At 41.4% G+C, this 15,218-nt stretch overlaps 1 protein-coding gene across 3 annotated transcripts in view; it reads right to left on the bottom strand.

Annotated features, from left to right (window-relative positions):
• The window catches only part of mta2 (metastasis associated 1 family, member 2), a 30,294-nt gene that overhangs the window by 9,313 nt on the left and 5,763 nt on the right, over nucleotides 1-15,218 (bottom strand). For all 3 annotated transcript variants that reach the window (XM_028429266.1, XM_028429265.1, XM_028429267.1), the window contains 3 exons: nucleotides 10,199-10,266; nucleotides 5,584-5,677; nucleotides 201-318 (listed from right to left, as the gene is read on the bottom strand). In XM_028429266.1, the coding sequence (XP_028285067.1) occupies nucleotides 201-318; nucleotides 5,584-5,677; nucleotides 10,199-10,266 (280 nt within the window). The remainder of the gene's footprint in view (nucleotides 1-200; nucleotides 319-5,583; nucleotides 5,678-10,198; nucleotides 10,267-15,218) is intronic.

Raw genomic sequence — 15,218 nt, 5'->3', positions numbered from 1 at the left:
TTTTATTCAGTGTATTCAAAAAGCTGTATTTTAAAGACAAGTGATGTAAGTTACTGTACTGTAGCATAATGCATTTATCACAGGCTAATACAGTCACAACATATCACAGCATTGATGAGTGACAATCTGCAGCAATATTTCCTTAGCAGTTCAGTTATGACTGTGCATCTTTGTGAAGCTACCACTAAACAAAGACATACCGTATGTGAGTAGCAGGTAGAGATTCAAACTGTCGAGACAGGAAGAGTTCTCTGTGTTTGAGCTGGTGTTTCTGCTGTTCCAACAGTGCCGGTTGCTTTGACTCCTCCTCAAATTCTCCTGCGGACACAAAGCAAGCAGGATCAGCACTGCTCCAAAATCTTGTGCTAAATAGAGGCTAGTTGTATGAGCAGGAGGCAGTGCAGAGGAACTGGGACATAAATAGGAGTCAAAGGCCACCACAGCTGACAGTCATGCACTGCCAGCCGACAATTTGCAGTGGGCAATTTCTTATGAATGACACACATTTTTTCTGCAAAGTTTTAGGCCATGTGTGGTCAGGGAAGTCCTGGATACAAACTTTAAGAGACAGGAAACAAAAAAGCCAGCAGCATAGAGAGAGCACCATAGTGGCAATGTTACTGAGTGAAAAAAATACACATTTCATATTCTCTCTGCTAGTCCCTATAGTGGCCCTGATTGTTATCAGCTGCTAGTATCAGAATGTAACTTCCCTTTAATGCCAACAGATGTTTGCACCAGCTGCCCTGGACTAGTTTTTAGTCCTGTTGCACAAAAGAGTTCTTTTACCTTTCTGATTTATAGATGCATTACAAGTCTATCTTTTCAGCACAACTTTGAAGTGTGCGCTCTGTGGATTGGTCAGCATTGTGCATTACATTATGACAAGCAGAGCTATTGGAATTGAAGGCAGTGGCTGCTATTTTTGTCTTTTTGAACACAGCCTGAGGCCTCACACCACTACGATCACAGATATGCAACAACGTAATGTTTTTGTCTTATGGGTTCATTTCTTACTGTGCTTCTTGTTAACTCTCTGTACAGCACTTTTAAACAGTGCTCCTGAGTGCTCTCTAGAATTAAGACTTTTATCAGAAAAGTAGGAATTTAAACCGTGGACTTCATCTTTGCCATCCCTCCAATTACAGGCTGACAGTCAACCTACTGTAAAGAAATGCGATTAATTCACATTAGCAACCCCATGTGACACACTCGTCTCTAGCCAGTAAGAGATTTAAAAAAAAAATATTAAGCCACAGACAGCAGCGTGTGTGTGTGTGTGTGTGTTAGGCCACTAGATTGCGCACTCCTAATTTCAGGCGGGTGAGTAATTTGTTGCAAGCTGGAGGGGAGGAACTATTTCATTCCATCTCTGTGGACTCCGCCCCTGCACTCAGCCACAGGAAACCCTGTCAGTGAAGGCACAGGGGGAAGAGAGAGCGAGAAGAAAGACGGTGAGATAGTGAGAGGGAGGGTACCTTATGCCACACCCCTTTTCTGTTAACCTCTCAACCCCCCTTCCCCCTCCTCCTCCTGTCCAGCTAGTCCCTGCCAGACAAAGTAGGAAACCCTGTATACCAAACCTGAGGCGCCCATCCCCCCTTCCCACCCCCAACATGTATCCCCAACTCCCTCCACACACACTCAAAAGAAGAAAGCACATAAACACTGAAGGAGTGACAAGAGCATGCACAGTAGAAGAGCAACACAATCAACAGACAAACGCACACTGACAAATATACAAGGCAAGTCAGAAATAACTCATTGCATGCTGTGGTCCTGGGGGACAGAGTGAAAAGGATGAGGAGGGGAGTCGTGGTGGGAAAAAAACAGGTAGATAAATTGGTACAAATGAACAGCAGAAGTGAGACAGCATCTTCATCACTGTTACAGCACCAAGGCAGACCTGAACAGACCAAAGCAGGATCTGCTAAACTGCAAACTTAGATGGACTGTGCACCAATAAGTAAAATCTAAAAACTTGCTTCAATCTTCTCTACGTATGATGACCTGGATGACTGAGAATCTTCATCAACAATGGCATTATGATTCTGCTCATGCACTGTATTACCCAAGTCCAACATGTGTAGAAGGTAAACCAGTGTTGCACTTAGGTGAACTGCACTAAATGAGTCTTCTTTTCTGTTTGTCTAATTGTGCTTGTTGGGTGTGTAGCCGGATCATTATTAGCTAAGAGAGCTGTGAGTGCTCTGACCAGGATTGAGCTGCTCTGCCATCAGCTGAAAGATTGATTCATGTGTTTTTTACTGACTTTCAATATCTGTCCAGTTTGTGGGTGGCTAAATGTCATCTCCTTCAGCAACATCAGATGGCAGACTTTGGTAGAAGGTTAAAAAAAAACAAGTGAATAACCTCAATATGTTACTTTCTTTATGGTAAAACACTGTAGACTACTCATCACCGTAAAAAAAAAGAAAAGAAAAAAGAGAAATTTAGAAAGTATTGAAGAGGTCAATGACAACAAGACTAACATGTAGCATCTGTATGCTGAGGAGTAAAGAAGCATTAATGCACCCATTTTGAGGTGTGTGTTCGGAGACGTCTTTGTCTGGAGCACTGCAGCCCAGGAGGAGGGAGGGGGAGCTGGTGTTGGGGTGTGGGGGTAATGAGTGAATGTGATCAGTCTTCAGCAGTCTGCATGTCATTAGCACCACTCCACTACCACCACCCTCCCACCATCTTGGCTCTGTGATCTCACAGACACACAGACACAGAGACACAGAGAGACACACACACAGAGACACAGAGACACACACACAGAGACACAGAGAGACACAGACACACACACAGACACACAGACACACACACACAGACACACACACACACACGGTAGGCTGAAGCTGGGTGGGGTGTAGTGGGTGGAGCAAGAACCACACATTCAGACAATACATCTATTAAAGAACTGTGCAAATAATGATTTCTGATTGTGGAGCTTCCAATTAATGTAATATGAATTAAAGTAGAAAAGTCCAGAACCTGATCGGGTCCATTTCCGGTGAATGGAGCCATTGCTCAAGAGTGATATTTGGGTATACAAATACTTTCTAATGAGACAATGAATTAAAATGTCACTCTGGCCTTTGGACATTAATGCTAACAATTTGTTTTACCATAATAAGTACAGCATCAGAGATAGATCTAGTTTATCAGTCCAATCCTTTACACGCACACAAGATTGCATTTCGGCCAATTTCACACACAGATCGTATTTTCATGCTGTTCTGTTTTAACCCTCATGGACTGTTCGGGACATTTTTGTCGTCTGAGAGAAATTTTTCTGTTTATTTTGGCCATAACTTTGTCAATATGTGGACAAATTGAATCAGTTTTCCTCAACAAGCTTAATTTTACATAAATTAACAGTGGCGCAGTGGGATAGCAGGGTTGTCCAATAACCGGAAGGTTGGTGGTTTGATCCCAACTCCTCCCTAGTCACTGTTGTGTGTTCTTGGGCAAGACACTTCACCCTAGCCTGTGGCGCGCCTTGCTAGTCATTGTATGACACTGCTTGTGCAGCAGCCGTAACGAATTTCCCTCTGGGATTAATACAGTATCTAAAATAAAAAAAAAAAAAAAAAAAAAAAAAAAAATATGATTTTAAAATTTTTCATAGGTCAAAAGTACACTGTGGGCAAATTTTACCCCCTAATGTGTTGTTCGGGACAAAAACGTCCCCTAACTTTAACGGTTTTAAAAATATATCAGATAAATATTTTTTATCTGTGTGTGTAGCTTCATGTTGCTTGCTCCTCTCCTCACTATCAAATGACCAGGAGAAAGAACGCATGCACGACCACCTGCTTGGGTTTTGTTTACTCTGCACCTCTCAGCATCAAAGAGCCACACATGTATAGGTAAACTTACTTTCTTTTTGTTTACTCTATAAAGTCTTTGTAGTTGTGTGTTACACACAGTGCAAAGATCTCTCGTTCTCTCTCTCTCTCTAACATACACACACAGTGTGTAGACACACAATTATGTGCTAAAATACTCCCTATAACTCCATATACAAGCCAGAAACTACACTACATGAGCACAGGCCTGCAGGTAAAGGGTTAATATGGTAATTAAGTTGTTAACTGTAAAAATCACAAATGTTACCTCCTACCAACAGGGTAAACCACCAACAATCAAGAATGCATGATTATTTAGTGCCATGGCTGTGCAGTCAAAAAAAGTGTGTTTATAATGTAAGTCTATGGGACAAAATGGGAGAAAAAAAGAAAATCCAGTGCTGTGCAAAAACTAATAATGCAATAAAGTCCATTTTTTTACTGATGTTTGACATGACCAAGACTGTAATAAAGGTTCAAAAGAATCCAGTCCACATTCACCTTTTCTATTAAAAATGAGCCATTTTGTGTGTTTTTTTTCCAATTTTCAGCACCACCCCTTATAAAATTGGTGATTAAAGGGTTAAAATCCTGGGGGAAAATGATTTTTCACTACTGTTGATTAGAACTGAAGTTAATTAAAAGGTCTATGCAAACAAATTTCAAAAAAATATTTATCTAATATATTTTTAAAACCGTTAAAGTTAGGGGACGTTTTTGTCCCCGAACAACACATTAGGGTAGTGTTTGCGAACAGTCCATGAGGGTTAAAGACCCGTTTTCTTGCCACAGTCCTATTATGAAGCCAGTGTAATGCTGCCTCAGTGTGCGCTTTTTAAAAGACATGCCGGCATTAGTGTGCACTGTGTCAATGGCTTCCTAAGCTGTGTGAATGGTGCTATTGATTTGATCATTGGAAGACGCAGGTTTCGGAAAATCGGGACAAAGCCATGAAAAGGGTCCGATGATCTGATTCAAAGGCTTTCACAAATAGGGTCGATCACCAGTAAGTTTCAAGGCCAATTCAGTGTCTGTTTCTGAACATTTTTACATGGAGGTTCATGGGGAGTAACCTATTGTTGGAGCCAGCCTCAAGTCAGCACTGGAGGGACTGCATTTTTTGCACTTGGATGTACGTACGCATATCCATTTATGCTACATAATAATAGATGTTCTTGTTGTACATTCACAACCTCCAGGATTTAGCAATGTTGTGATTGCAACTGTTAATGTGAATTAAACCATTCGCAGTGAATTCTGCTTGGCCTTGCGATTTTAAGAAGGTAAAATCACAACTATTTTTTGCAGTATTCTCTTGTCCCCACAATTTTATCACAATAAGCATCTAAAAATACTGCAACTTTCATTGCTGCCGCAAAATCAGGTATTTTAGGCCGCCAAAATCTCAAAAAGTCTTTGAGGGACTGATTATTGTAAGGGTCATTTTCCAATTATAGGCTGTAAAAGAGTTTGCTGCCTTTTCAAAGCACACACACCAATATAAACAAAAATCTGTAAAGAACAGTGTCTCTTGAATGTCCTTCTCCACACAGGCCATTTAAACTAAAGTGCTGGTCTTTCTGCAACCTTGCAGTTTACAACATAAAGGCTGAAGAGGTGCTTTGAGGCTTTTATGTGCAGCACAATGAGGGACATGTTCATTAAAGGCAGCCAGCCATATCACAGCAGCTCTCACACTGGAGCTTTGGGCTTGATGCTTCATACTCACTTGCATTGCTGTCTGCCAGAGTGTTGAGGTTGCCTGAGATGTCTCGCCTCCTGAACAGACACACCACCTTCGCCTCTACATTCCCATTGGCAGTCTGTAAGTGATAAAAAGTCAGGTTAGCACCACAAAATAGCAACTTCTACATTCTACAACTGTGACATGACTAGGCCTGTCGCGATAAACAATAAATCAATTCATTGCACGATAAATTAAATGGACTCGATAAGTTTTTCGGCCCCAATAAATTACATTTGCATGCTCGTTTGTTGCCCTCTCCCTCTCGCTGCCAAAGAGGCTGGATGACAAAAGGCGTCACTTCGGTGCGTCGTAGCGTATAAAGTGTGCAAAGTCCGGCCGTCGAACTTTATATGGCCCGCGGCTTCTGTCTTAAAATGTGTCAAATCAACAGGTAGTTCTTATTGTGTAACATTTACGGGATGTTCTGAGCAGACCACTGTCAGCTCGCTGTCTGCGTCGCCACGGTGCGTCATAGTGCTGCAGGGCTGCAAGACATCGCTTTGATTTTCACGAAGGATTGATTGCTCTGATCTGTGAGGCTGGAGCAATGTTTACGGCCATTGTTTATTTACATTATTATTATTTTTTTCCAAAAATGAGCTCGCTGCCTGGGAGCCACAACAGAGGGATGAAAGAGCCTCATGCGGCTCCGGAGCCACAGGTTGCCGACCCCTGATTTAGACAGTTCTGCGTGACTCGTACACATACAAGAAATAGCAGATTATATTTGAAATAATTACTTTACAATTTCATTCACTAATCATATGTAATATAAATCAGAGGCATTTGTTCTTCACTGCTCTGGTAGTATATGATTAATCAGCAGTAAGAAGAGGCTGCAGCTAAAACACACATGACACCAACATGTGTCACAATGTTGGCTAAGGTAGGAGTACTCTGGCTTTGCCTCAATGTCTGTTTGTGTCACTGCAGAGGTGATCTACAGGTTAACAGAGCTGCATGCAGGTTGCTAGTACAAACCAGGAAGCTCTGCATCCACTGAATAGACAAACCATCTAATGGCTACAGTCTTAGGAAAAAATTAGGGATGCACCGAAATGAAAATTCTTGGCCGGAACCTAAAACCGAAAATGAGGAATCCAAGGCTGAAAACCGAAAAAAACACCCGTCTCCAAGCGGGTTCTTTGCATCCACGCAGCCTGGATTATTTCTTGTGTGCGCAGCCTTATTCCCACATCCAAGTATGATCTTTATAACGTGGATCAATACCGTCATGATGAAGTGCAAACGTATCTGAGTAGATCTCAGTGAAATGCGTGCTGACGGACTACGAGTGTACTTTTTCACATTTTCACTCCACTGTCAAGGAATAACAGCTGCAGATGCATCAGAGGAGCAGATCTCTTTAGTTAGCTGCTCAAATGGGGCAAGAAAAGATACCGCAGACATGCTGGAGCTTCCAGACAAGCCAGTGCTGATTGTGTCATCACAACATCCTGTTTCGGCCAAGTTGCTTCGGCGAAAAAAGTGTTTTGAAAAATTCAGTGCATCCCTAGAAAAAAATACAGTGGTGGAATATTTCAGAAGACCATCATCCTCTTGACACACAAAGCATATCAACACTCCAAAAAAGTCCACAATGACATATGAAATGTTTCATTTTTTTTATTTTCTAATGATCTATAAAAATTTTAAAAAACTAAACAAAGTGGGCAGACACACTCGACTAATATCCTGCATTTTAAAAAAATGTGTGCCAGGTTTGACACCAATAAAAGGCATCAAGAGGCCTTAGTTTAATCCAGAGCTCTTCACAGCCCATCACACTAACCACAAGTAACCCTCCATACACACACAGCACTGATGCAGTTTGCAGCTTACATACTATAAGCCTAAATTCTAAGTATGTGCATAGGTCTAGCAGCAGGTTGTTTATAGCACCACAAAAAACAGGAAGGCAGGCTCATCCGTGTCAATTTCAGAGGGTTTGACTCATGGCTTTCAGGGTCAGAGCTACTAGTGCTGGATGATGCAGGAAAAAAAAATCTTATCGCAATATTTTTTTTCCATATAAATCAAATTACAATTTTTTGGCAAGCCAAGTGGTACATTTAAGAAAAATGTGAAAATATATGCTTGTTCCATACTCCAGGAGTTTTTTTATTTATACAGATTTAGAATACCAACAATGTACAACTGAATTAAATATAACAATGTTCTTCTAGAGAACTAGAGCCTAGATGACAAAAGGCGTGACTGCGGTGCGTCGTAGCGCAAAAAGTCCGGCCGTCAGATTTAAAATGTCCCGCGGCTTCTGTCTTAAAATGTATCAAATCAACAGGTAGTTCTTATTTTTTTAACTCATTGTGTAACGTTTATGTGATGTCAGCCAGACCACTGTCTGCTCACTGTCTGCATCGCCACGGTGCGTCACAGTGCTGCAGGGCTTGGACGCTGGTTACAGCAACACAGAGAGCTGTGAAGCTGCACAACACCGGTTCAACACTTCGACACAATTCACCACGAAACTAAACATGCTTATGTATACGACGTGCTAACAGAGACAGTCCGCGTTGTACGAGTGAAGTTCTCTAGTTCTCTGCCTTCTTACTGGCGGCACTAGCGGCGGCGCCACCCATTCTAGTTCTCTTGCCCAGTCCTCTTGTGCCATCTCTGCTATCAGTTTCTTTTATGTGTTTCTGTCTACATGGTGGCGTTTGTAAAATTCACTGCTGCTGTCTGCAGCGGCCTGATGCGCATACACACACTTAAACGGGTGCGCACACAAACACCTGTGCGTACAGGTGAGCCCACTCCCACCAGCAGGTAGAGTGCATGTTGTTGTTTGGCTCTCTGTTGCTCATGACGTGCTAGTTGGTTTGACTTAACTCCATTGACTACGCTCAGATAAGCCATGGCAATAGGCCTACCACTACTCATAATAATAATATCAACATTAATATTAATATCATTAATAACAATAATAACAATAATAATAGTGTTGATGATTGGGGACCTTTCCAGTGTTAAATGTTCTTTAGAAATGAAAGTTCATTGATCTTTGAAAGGGTGTACTTGCATCATATGTCGTTATCATTATATTAGTTGAACATGGTCTCAAAAACGACAATATTATGGCTTATCGCAATAATTTCTCTTGCCAATTAATCGCCCAGCAAAATCTGTTATTGTGACACAATCAAGGAATGACAGTGAGGGTTTTCCCCTTGTTCCCCTCTACTGTGCTCAGTAGCCATTAATACTCAGGATGTTGCAGTCCTCCTGGTGCTCAGAACAAGGCCTTCAATGTAAGAGTGTTACATAAATGAGCTTAATCCTTTGACGGGGAAACAAGTGTGTGTCATATGCTGCTGCTGATGTTATATAAGTGGCTCCTGTACCAGTGTCCTGTCATTATATCAACCACTTTCCACTGAGTATCCAGGAAGGTGGACAAAAATTTTCACAGTCAACAGGCAACAGTAATTTAGCTACAGAATCACTCAGAGCTGGACATCCAAGAAATTTCAAGGTTTCCAATGTAACGTTTCTTTTTCCAACTTTGACAATCTTGGCACAAAGAACATTGCTGGGATACTGTGGTAACAAGACTGGGACACACAGTGGGACCACAATTCAAATGAACCACGAGTGTGAGAAAATCTATCACATTATTCTTAAGTGCACAAAAAAGATACATGTTCATACAGAAGGCCATCCTAAAGTCTTAAAGCCTCCAGCCATAACTGTCTCAAGTATAAAGGCATAAGACATATTACTGCCAGCCTAATGTGATAAAGCAAAGCATCCTTTAGACAAGTAAACCCAGCAGTAGTAGGCGTGCAGCAGTTAATACATAAAAATACATAATTACAGTGTGCCTTGTACAGCTGATATAATGTATTATTCAGACAAATCCTTAAAGATTCTGCTTTTCCTGACCCTATTTATATTACCCCATTTAGGGGTGAGGCAAATAAATGGAGGATCAGGTGTTTTTTATGTCAGAAGTCAAAAGCATTTTTGAGGAATAGGTTCTCAGTGATTCTTTGAGTGAGTTTTTTGGATGTGCAGTGTGTAGACAGGTTTTTACTAGTTAAGGTGATGTTTACATCTCTACTGAGAAATTAAAAATTGTTGAATGTTATGGAGAATTACATTAGATACTTCCTTTTCCTAAGCAGGAGGGGACATTTCACACAGTAAATCTGTGGATGATTTTTACTGCATTTTTCTTTTTGTATGCATCCCAGCATTCCATAAATGAGCTTCAATGACAAGTCTTTAACAAAGGGAAATTTTCCCCTGATAATAGGTTTTGTCATTATGGCGCAACGAATTGTTTAGAATCAAACCATCACCTTCTATTTTCCCCATCATTCATAGATTTGGATGTGTTAGTCCACAAAAAGGATAAAAAATAAAATGACACATGTACAGGAAATAAAAGCTCAGTGAAGTGTCTTCATTCATATTCGTTATCCCAAAACAGTACAGAAGATTTGTAGTTGCTTTTATAGCACTAAAACCATCCATCCAGAACTTGTCTAATAAACTTACGGTAACTTGGAACTTAAACATGAAAACAAATAAAGTGAAACCCTTGACACTACTAAAACCCTAGATGACTACAAACCTTGTTGAGCTCTTCTATTCTCCGGATCAGGTAAGGGTTGCTGGAGGAGTTCTCAAAGTACACGTAATCTGGAACAAACAACAGAGAAGGTTAGAACATATACTAATATTTACCCTCAATAAGATATGTCAGGTACAATACATATTCTTGTAATAACAACCTCACACACAGCTCTGATTTTTCAGATATTATTTAGACCAGGGGTCGGCAACCTTCAGCATTAAAAGAGCCATTTGGGCCGGTTTCCCACTGAATAAAGCGCACTCGGAGCCACAAACCCGTAACTACTAATCTAAACCTATCTGACCACTAAATTGAAGGTAATATTAATCTATATATAGGCCTAATATAGATAGATATAATATTTATCTGAACATAACGTGAAGGGCGCATACAAGGCAGCGCCCCGCCCCCACTTTGGACAATGTGACCATATCTCTGTGTTCCTTTACCCAGCCTACAGACAGCTCCTCAAACAAGCCCCCCGGTAAGCAAAACCATCAAAGTTTGGAATGAAGAGACTGACATGGTGCTTCAGGACTGCTTTAATGCTACAAACTGGGACGTGTTTAAAACTGCTGCTTGGAGAGAGGAGGACTGTTCTGTGGACTTAGAGGAATATGCTTCAGCCGTCACCAGCTACATCAGCACCTGTGTTGATAACATTGTCTCCACCAAGTGCTGCAAAATATTTCCCAATCAGAAACCCTGGATGAACTGTGACGTACGCTCCATGCTGCATGCACGCTTCACTGCATTCAACTCTGGTGATGCTGAAGCCTACAAAAAGGCCAGATATGATCTACGTAGATCCATCAGGGAAGCCAAGAGGCAGTACAGACTGAAGCTGGAGGGATACTACAACAACTCAGACTCCCGGAGCATGTGGCAGGGCCTACGTCACATCACAGACTTCCAGCAGAGGAGCAGTACGGTCACAGACAGCCACAGAACACTACCAGATGAGCTGAATGAGTTCTACGCTCGCTTCGACACCCTCTACACCAAACAGCACAGAGGGATTCTACCAGCAGAGGCAGCACAGAGCTCTTCACTCACTGTGACTTCAACTGAGGTGTGCAGGGCTCTGAAGAGGACAAACCCCCGAAAAGCTGCTGTACACCCTCTTCATCTACGACTGCGTCCCCTCCCAGAGTAACACATCCATCATCAAGTTCGCTGACGACACAACAGTCATCGGGCTGATCACTGGAGGAGATGAGGCAGCCTACAGGCAAGAGGTGGCTCAGCTGGTGTCCTGGTGCCAGGAAAATAATCTCTCCTTAAACTCTGAGAAGACTAAGGAGATGATTATTGACCCAAGGAAGAGGAGAGACCAGCACGCCCCACTCTTCATCAACAAGGCCCAGGTAGAGAGGGTGAAAACCTTCAAACTCCTCGGCACCCACATCAGTGAGGATCTCACCTGGGCTCACAACACACAGCAGATCATCAAGAAGGCTCAACAGAGACTCTTCTTTCTCAGGAAGCTGAGGAAATTTGGATTACCCTCCAAACTCCTCAGCAACTTCTACAGATGTACAGTGGAGAGCGTCCTGACAAACTCCATCACAGTCTGGTATGGGAACTGCACCGTTCAGGACAGGAAGGCTCTCCAGCGTGTCATTAAAACGGCTCAGTTCATCTGTGGAGCAGCCTTCCCACCTCTACAGGATATCTATAATGCCCAGGTCACAAAGAGGGCCCACAATATCATCAAAGACCGCACTCACCCACAGCACTCACTGTTCACACTCCTGCCGTCAGGCAGACGCTTCAGGAGCGTGAAATCAAGGACAACCAGACTAAAAAACAGTTTCTATCCACAGGCCATCAGGCTACTGAACCACTGACTGAACATTTATTTATCTTGTAACATCATTTCCACAATGCAAAAATTGCACATATTTGTTTTTGCATGTACAATCTCTTAAAATATTTGCAATATTTTCAAAATTTGTTATCGTGACAGGCCAAGACACAGCTCCACCTCCCCCTCAACCCACATGCCTTCACTCTGACAACAACAAACTACGGAGCTTGTTTTTGCTTTTAACATCAAAATCTTCTACTCCTCTACTAACACAGTGAGCAGCTAGTGGACAATAACTAAGAAGTTTTCTGATCCATGTATTTCTGTTCATGAGTTTTGTGTGTGTGCTCCGTGTCTTCTTTTCTGTTTTTGGAGTGCTTCTGTGGTAGTGTTACAGCGCCACTCATATGCCTGGCATATGTACTACAGCATTTTAAATGGTTTGTGCAGATTCACATGGGCGCACGCATTTACTGAAACGACTCTGTCTTTATGGAGAATGTTTTGGAAATGGCTTTGTCTCCGTGTGGACGGGGCCTTAAAGAAATGTAGCCACTGTAGCGGCAGCATCAGAATGTGGCAGGTCCATATTTATATTGAGGAAATGTTACTTCACAATCACTATTCTTATTGTTTTATCACAGGGTATGTGCAGGTTAATTTCAATACCTTTTTAAGACTTTTTAAAAACCTTTCAAAAATATTTTAAGACCCAATCGCCCCCTTTACGCTGTTGTTAGAAACACATCTTTAACAGTTTGCAATTTTACAGAAATGAGGTAAGCTGAATACATTAAACCTAACGTATATATTGATTCCCTTCAGGCGGTTTTCAAATTAGTAGTAATTTGTAATTAAGTAAATAAGTAATTAATAGGTCGCTAAATCCAGACAGCTATTGGAAGCGCACGGTATTCGTTTATAGGATAGTCTACAGGAATTTATGTGCAGTGAAGCCATGTGTGGAGTGTGAGCCTGTTGAATTGTGTGGGTCTCACTCTCAATGCATGAGCCGTGAAGAGACAACGTAACACTAAAAAGATAGTGTATTAAGTAGGCCCGCCTCTTAAGGTTTGGGTAACACAATAGACACTGTATTGTGGTTATTAGACGGAGACAGCGAATAAACGTGCACTGGTATGTTTTACTGTATTTATTTCAGGAACCTGACTCTAAAGAAAATGCAGTCTGTAACCTGTGACCCAAAAACTGACTATATTTCAGAGCTCCCCTAGATTTCTCAAAGTAGGCTTTCAGGGGAGTTTGTGTCCTTTTCAGGGGAACAAGAACTCATGATTACATTATGATCAAAATTTTGGACATGTGCCTAGTATGGGCACTGGTGCGCCTAACTTTTTTTTCTTAGGTGCACCGCATCACACTTAACACCGCAGTTTGTTCTTTATCACTGGCCATATATTTTTGTACACATCAGTACATTGTATATGAACAGGCTTATAAAAGGTCTATGGGTGTTTTTGGGGACTTTCCTCACCTGGCATTCTTTGTGTTTTACTGCTCATTAAATAGTCATCTTGTAATCCACAATCAAGTAATATACATCTTTTTTTTTCAGGAGAACCTGGGCTTTCATTATATTCAGGCTATAGTGGTGTTATATGAATGTAATAAAAATTCTAGCACCAGAAAGAGAAAGAAAAAAATAATGCGAAAAATAAAATTCATACATATCTATTGAAAAAACACTGAAAAAAAAACTGTAACGAAACTCTCCCCCATTATGAACATGTAGTTTAGGGTGTTAGGGATAAGTGTGTAAAAAATGAAGGTTCTAACTATAGTACAAATGTAATTTATTACACCATAAGTGAAAAAAGTGCCATTCGCTCCATTGATTTTGATGCCACTGCCTCACAGCTGGGCTGTCAGCTACTCTAGGAATATCCTGTGTGGCAATTGAGCTTTATTTTCTTGATACAACTCCTTGTGTAGACTGCTGATGGGCTGAGGTGTGAACCTACCCCACCCCCACCTTTCTGATAAGGTGGGGGTGGGGGAGAGCGACCCCTGTTCACCCGGAACGTCTTCGATGTAACTTCCGTTGCCATGTTTTGTTAGCGCAACATAGTAACGCTAAAACGTCAAATAAAACGTTTCCAGTAAGATATATAAGTGTATGACAGTGTATGACAGGGGTATACAGAACGACGCACTTTCCGGTTCAGATAACGGTCTGCTACGCATCTATTATTGCGTTCAGAGACGCTTTTCAGCTGTGTGAACGACCCAGCTAGTCAGAGAGAGTTCTCTTGTTCTTCAACCATCTTTGGTGTTTATGTCAGAGCACAAAGGCTCTACAATTGGATGTTTGAGCCCCTCGTGATATTGCTCGATGGTCCGATTGGACACTGACTTGCCAATAGAATATTGCAGCCAGGATACGTCACACAGACATGCGGAAAAGATCCCCGAAAAGCCTAAAGCCTCCTCTTTTCGAGGAAAAAAACGTCTCTACCTATTATCATTCCTGAGATATGAGCGACTTTGTAAGACATACGCTCTAATGTCGTATACGACTTCAACCGGCGGGACAGGTTAATAATCACATATCATCCTAAAATTAATTTGGACCTTGTATAAAAAACACAGTTATACAAAAATATTTTAATACTGATAGTATTCATTCAAATTATGGACAAACTAGCCAACAAGTCTGCATGTCAGAAATCCATAATGAATATTCAAAGTTCATACAGCACTCTTCATTTCCCTGTTTTCTTCTCTCTGTATTTTCTGGCTGTTGCTCCTCACTTATCTATCTGCCAATGGGAATTAAAATTAAAAAATGATCATATACACCTTTATTTATTTGATAGTTGATAGTTGTGATTGAGATATATATTTAGTTTTCTTCAACACAGTTCTAATGCAGCTACAGTATCTCTTCTCTCATCTTCCTCACCTCTCTGCCTCAGTTTCTCCTAGCAGGATAATAACAATACTTTTTAAATTGGCGTTCGTCATGTAACCATGTACTATAACTCCGTAAAACTAGCTGACTGCTGTCAGTCAGAGTGAGCCTTCATGGATGGAACCACACAGGTCAGATAACACTGTCTCAGACCTGTCACGTCACGCCCCCTCCCTGAACATTACCGGCTCGTTATCATCACTCATTCAGGTCAACAGCAAATTAGCAAAACCCGCATAGTAGCAAAATCTGTCCGGCTTCATCCAGCATGTTTG

This window comes from Parambassis ranga, chromosome 18 (assembly GCF_900634625.1).
Source record: "Parambassis ranga chromosome 18, fParRan2.1, whole genome shotgun sequence".
In the NCBI taxonomy this organism is placed as follows: domain Eukaryota; kingdom Metazoa; phylum Chordata; class Actinopteri; family Ambassidae; genus Parambassis; species Parambassis ranga.
The sequence above is the reverse complement of the archived record's forward strand: the minus strand, read 5'-3'. Positions and strand labels throughout refer to the sequence as shown.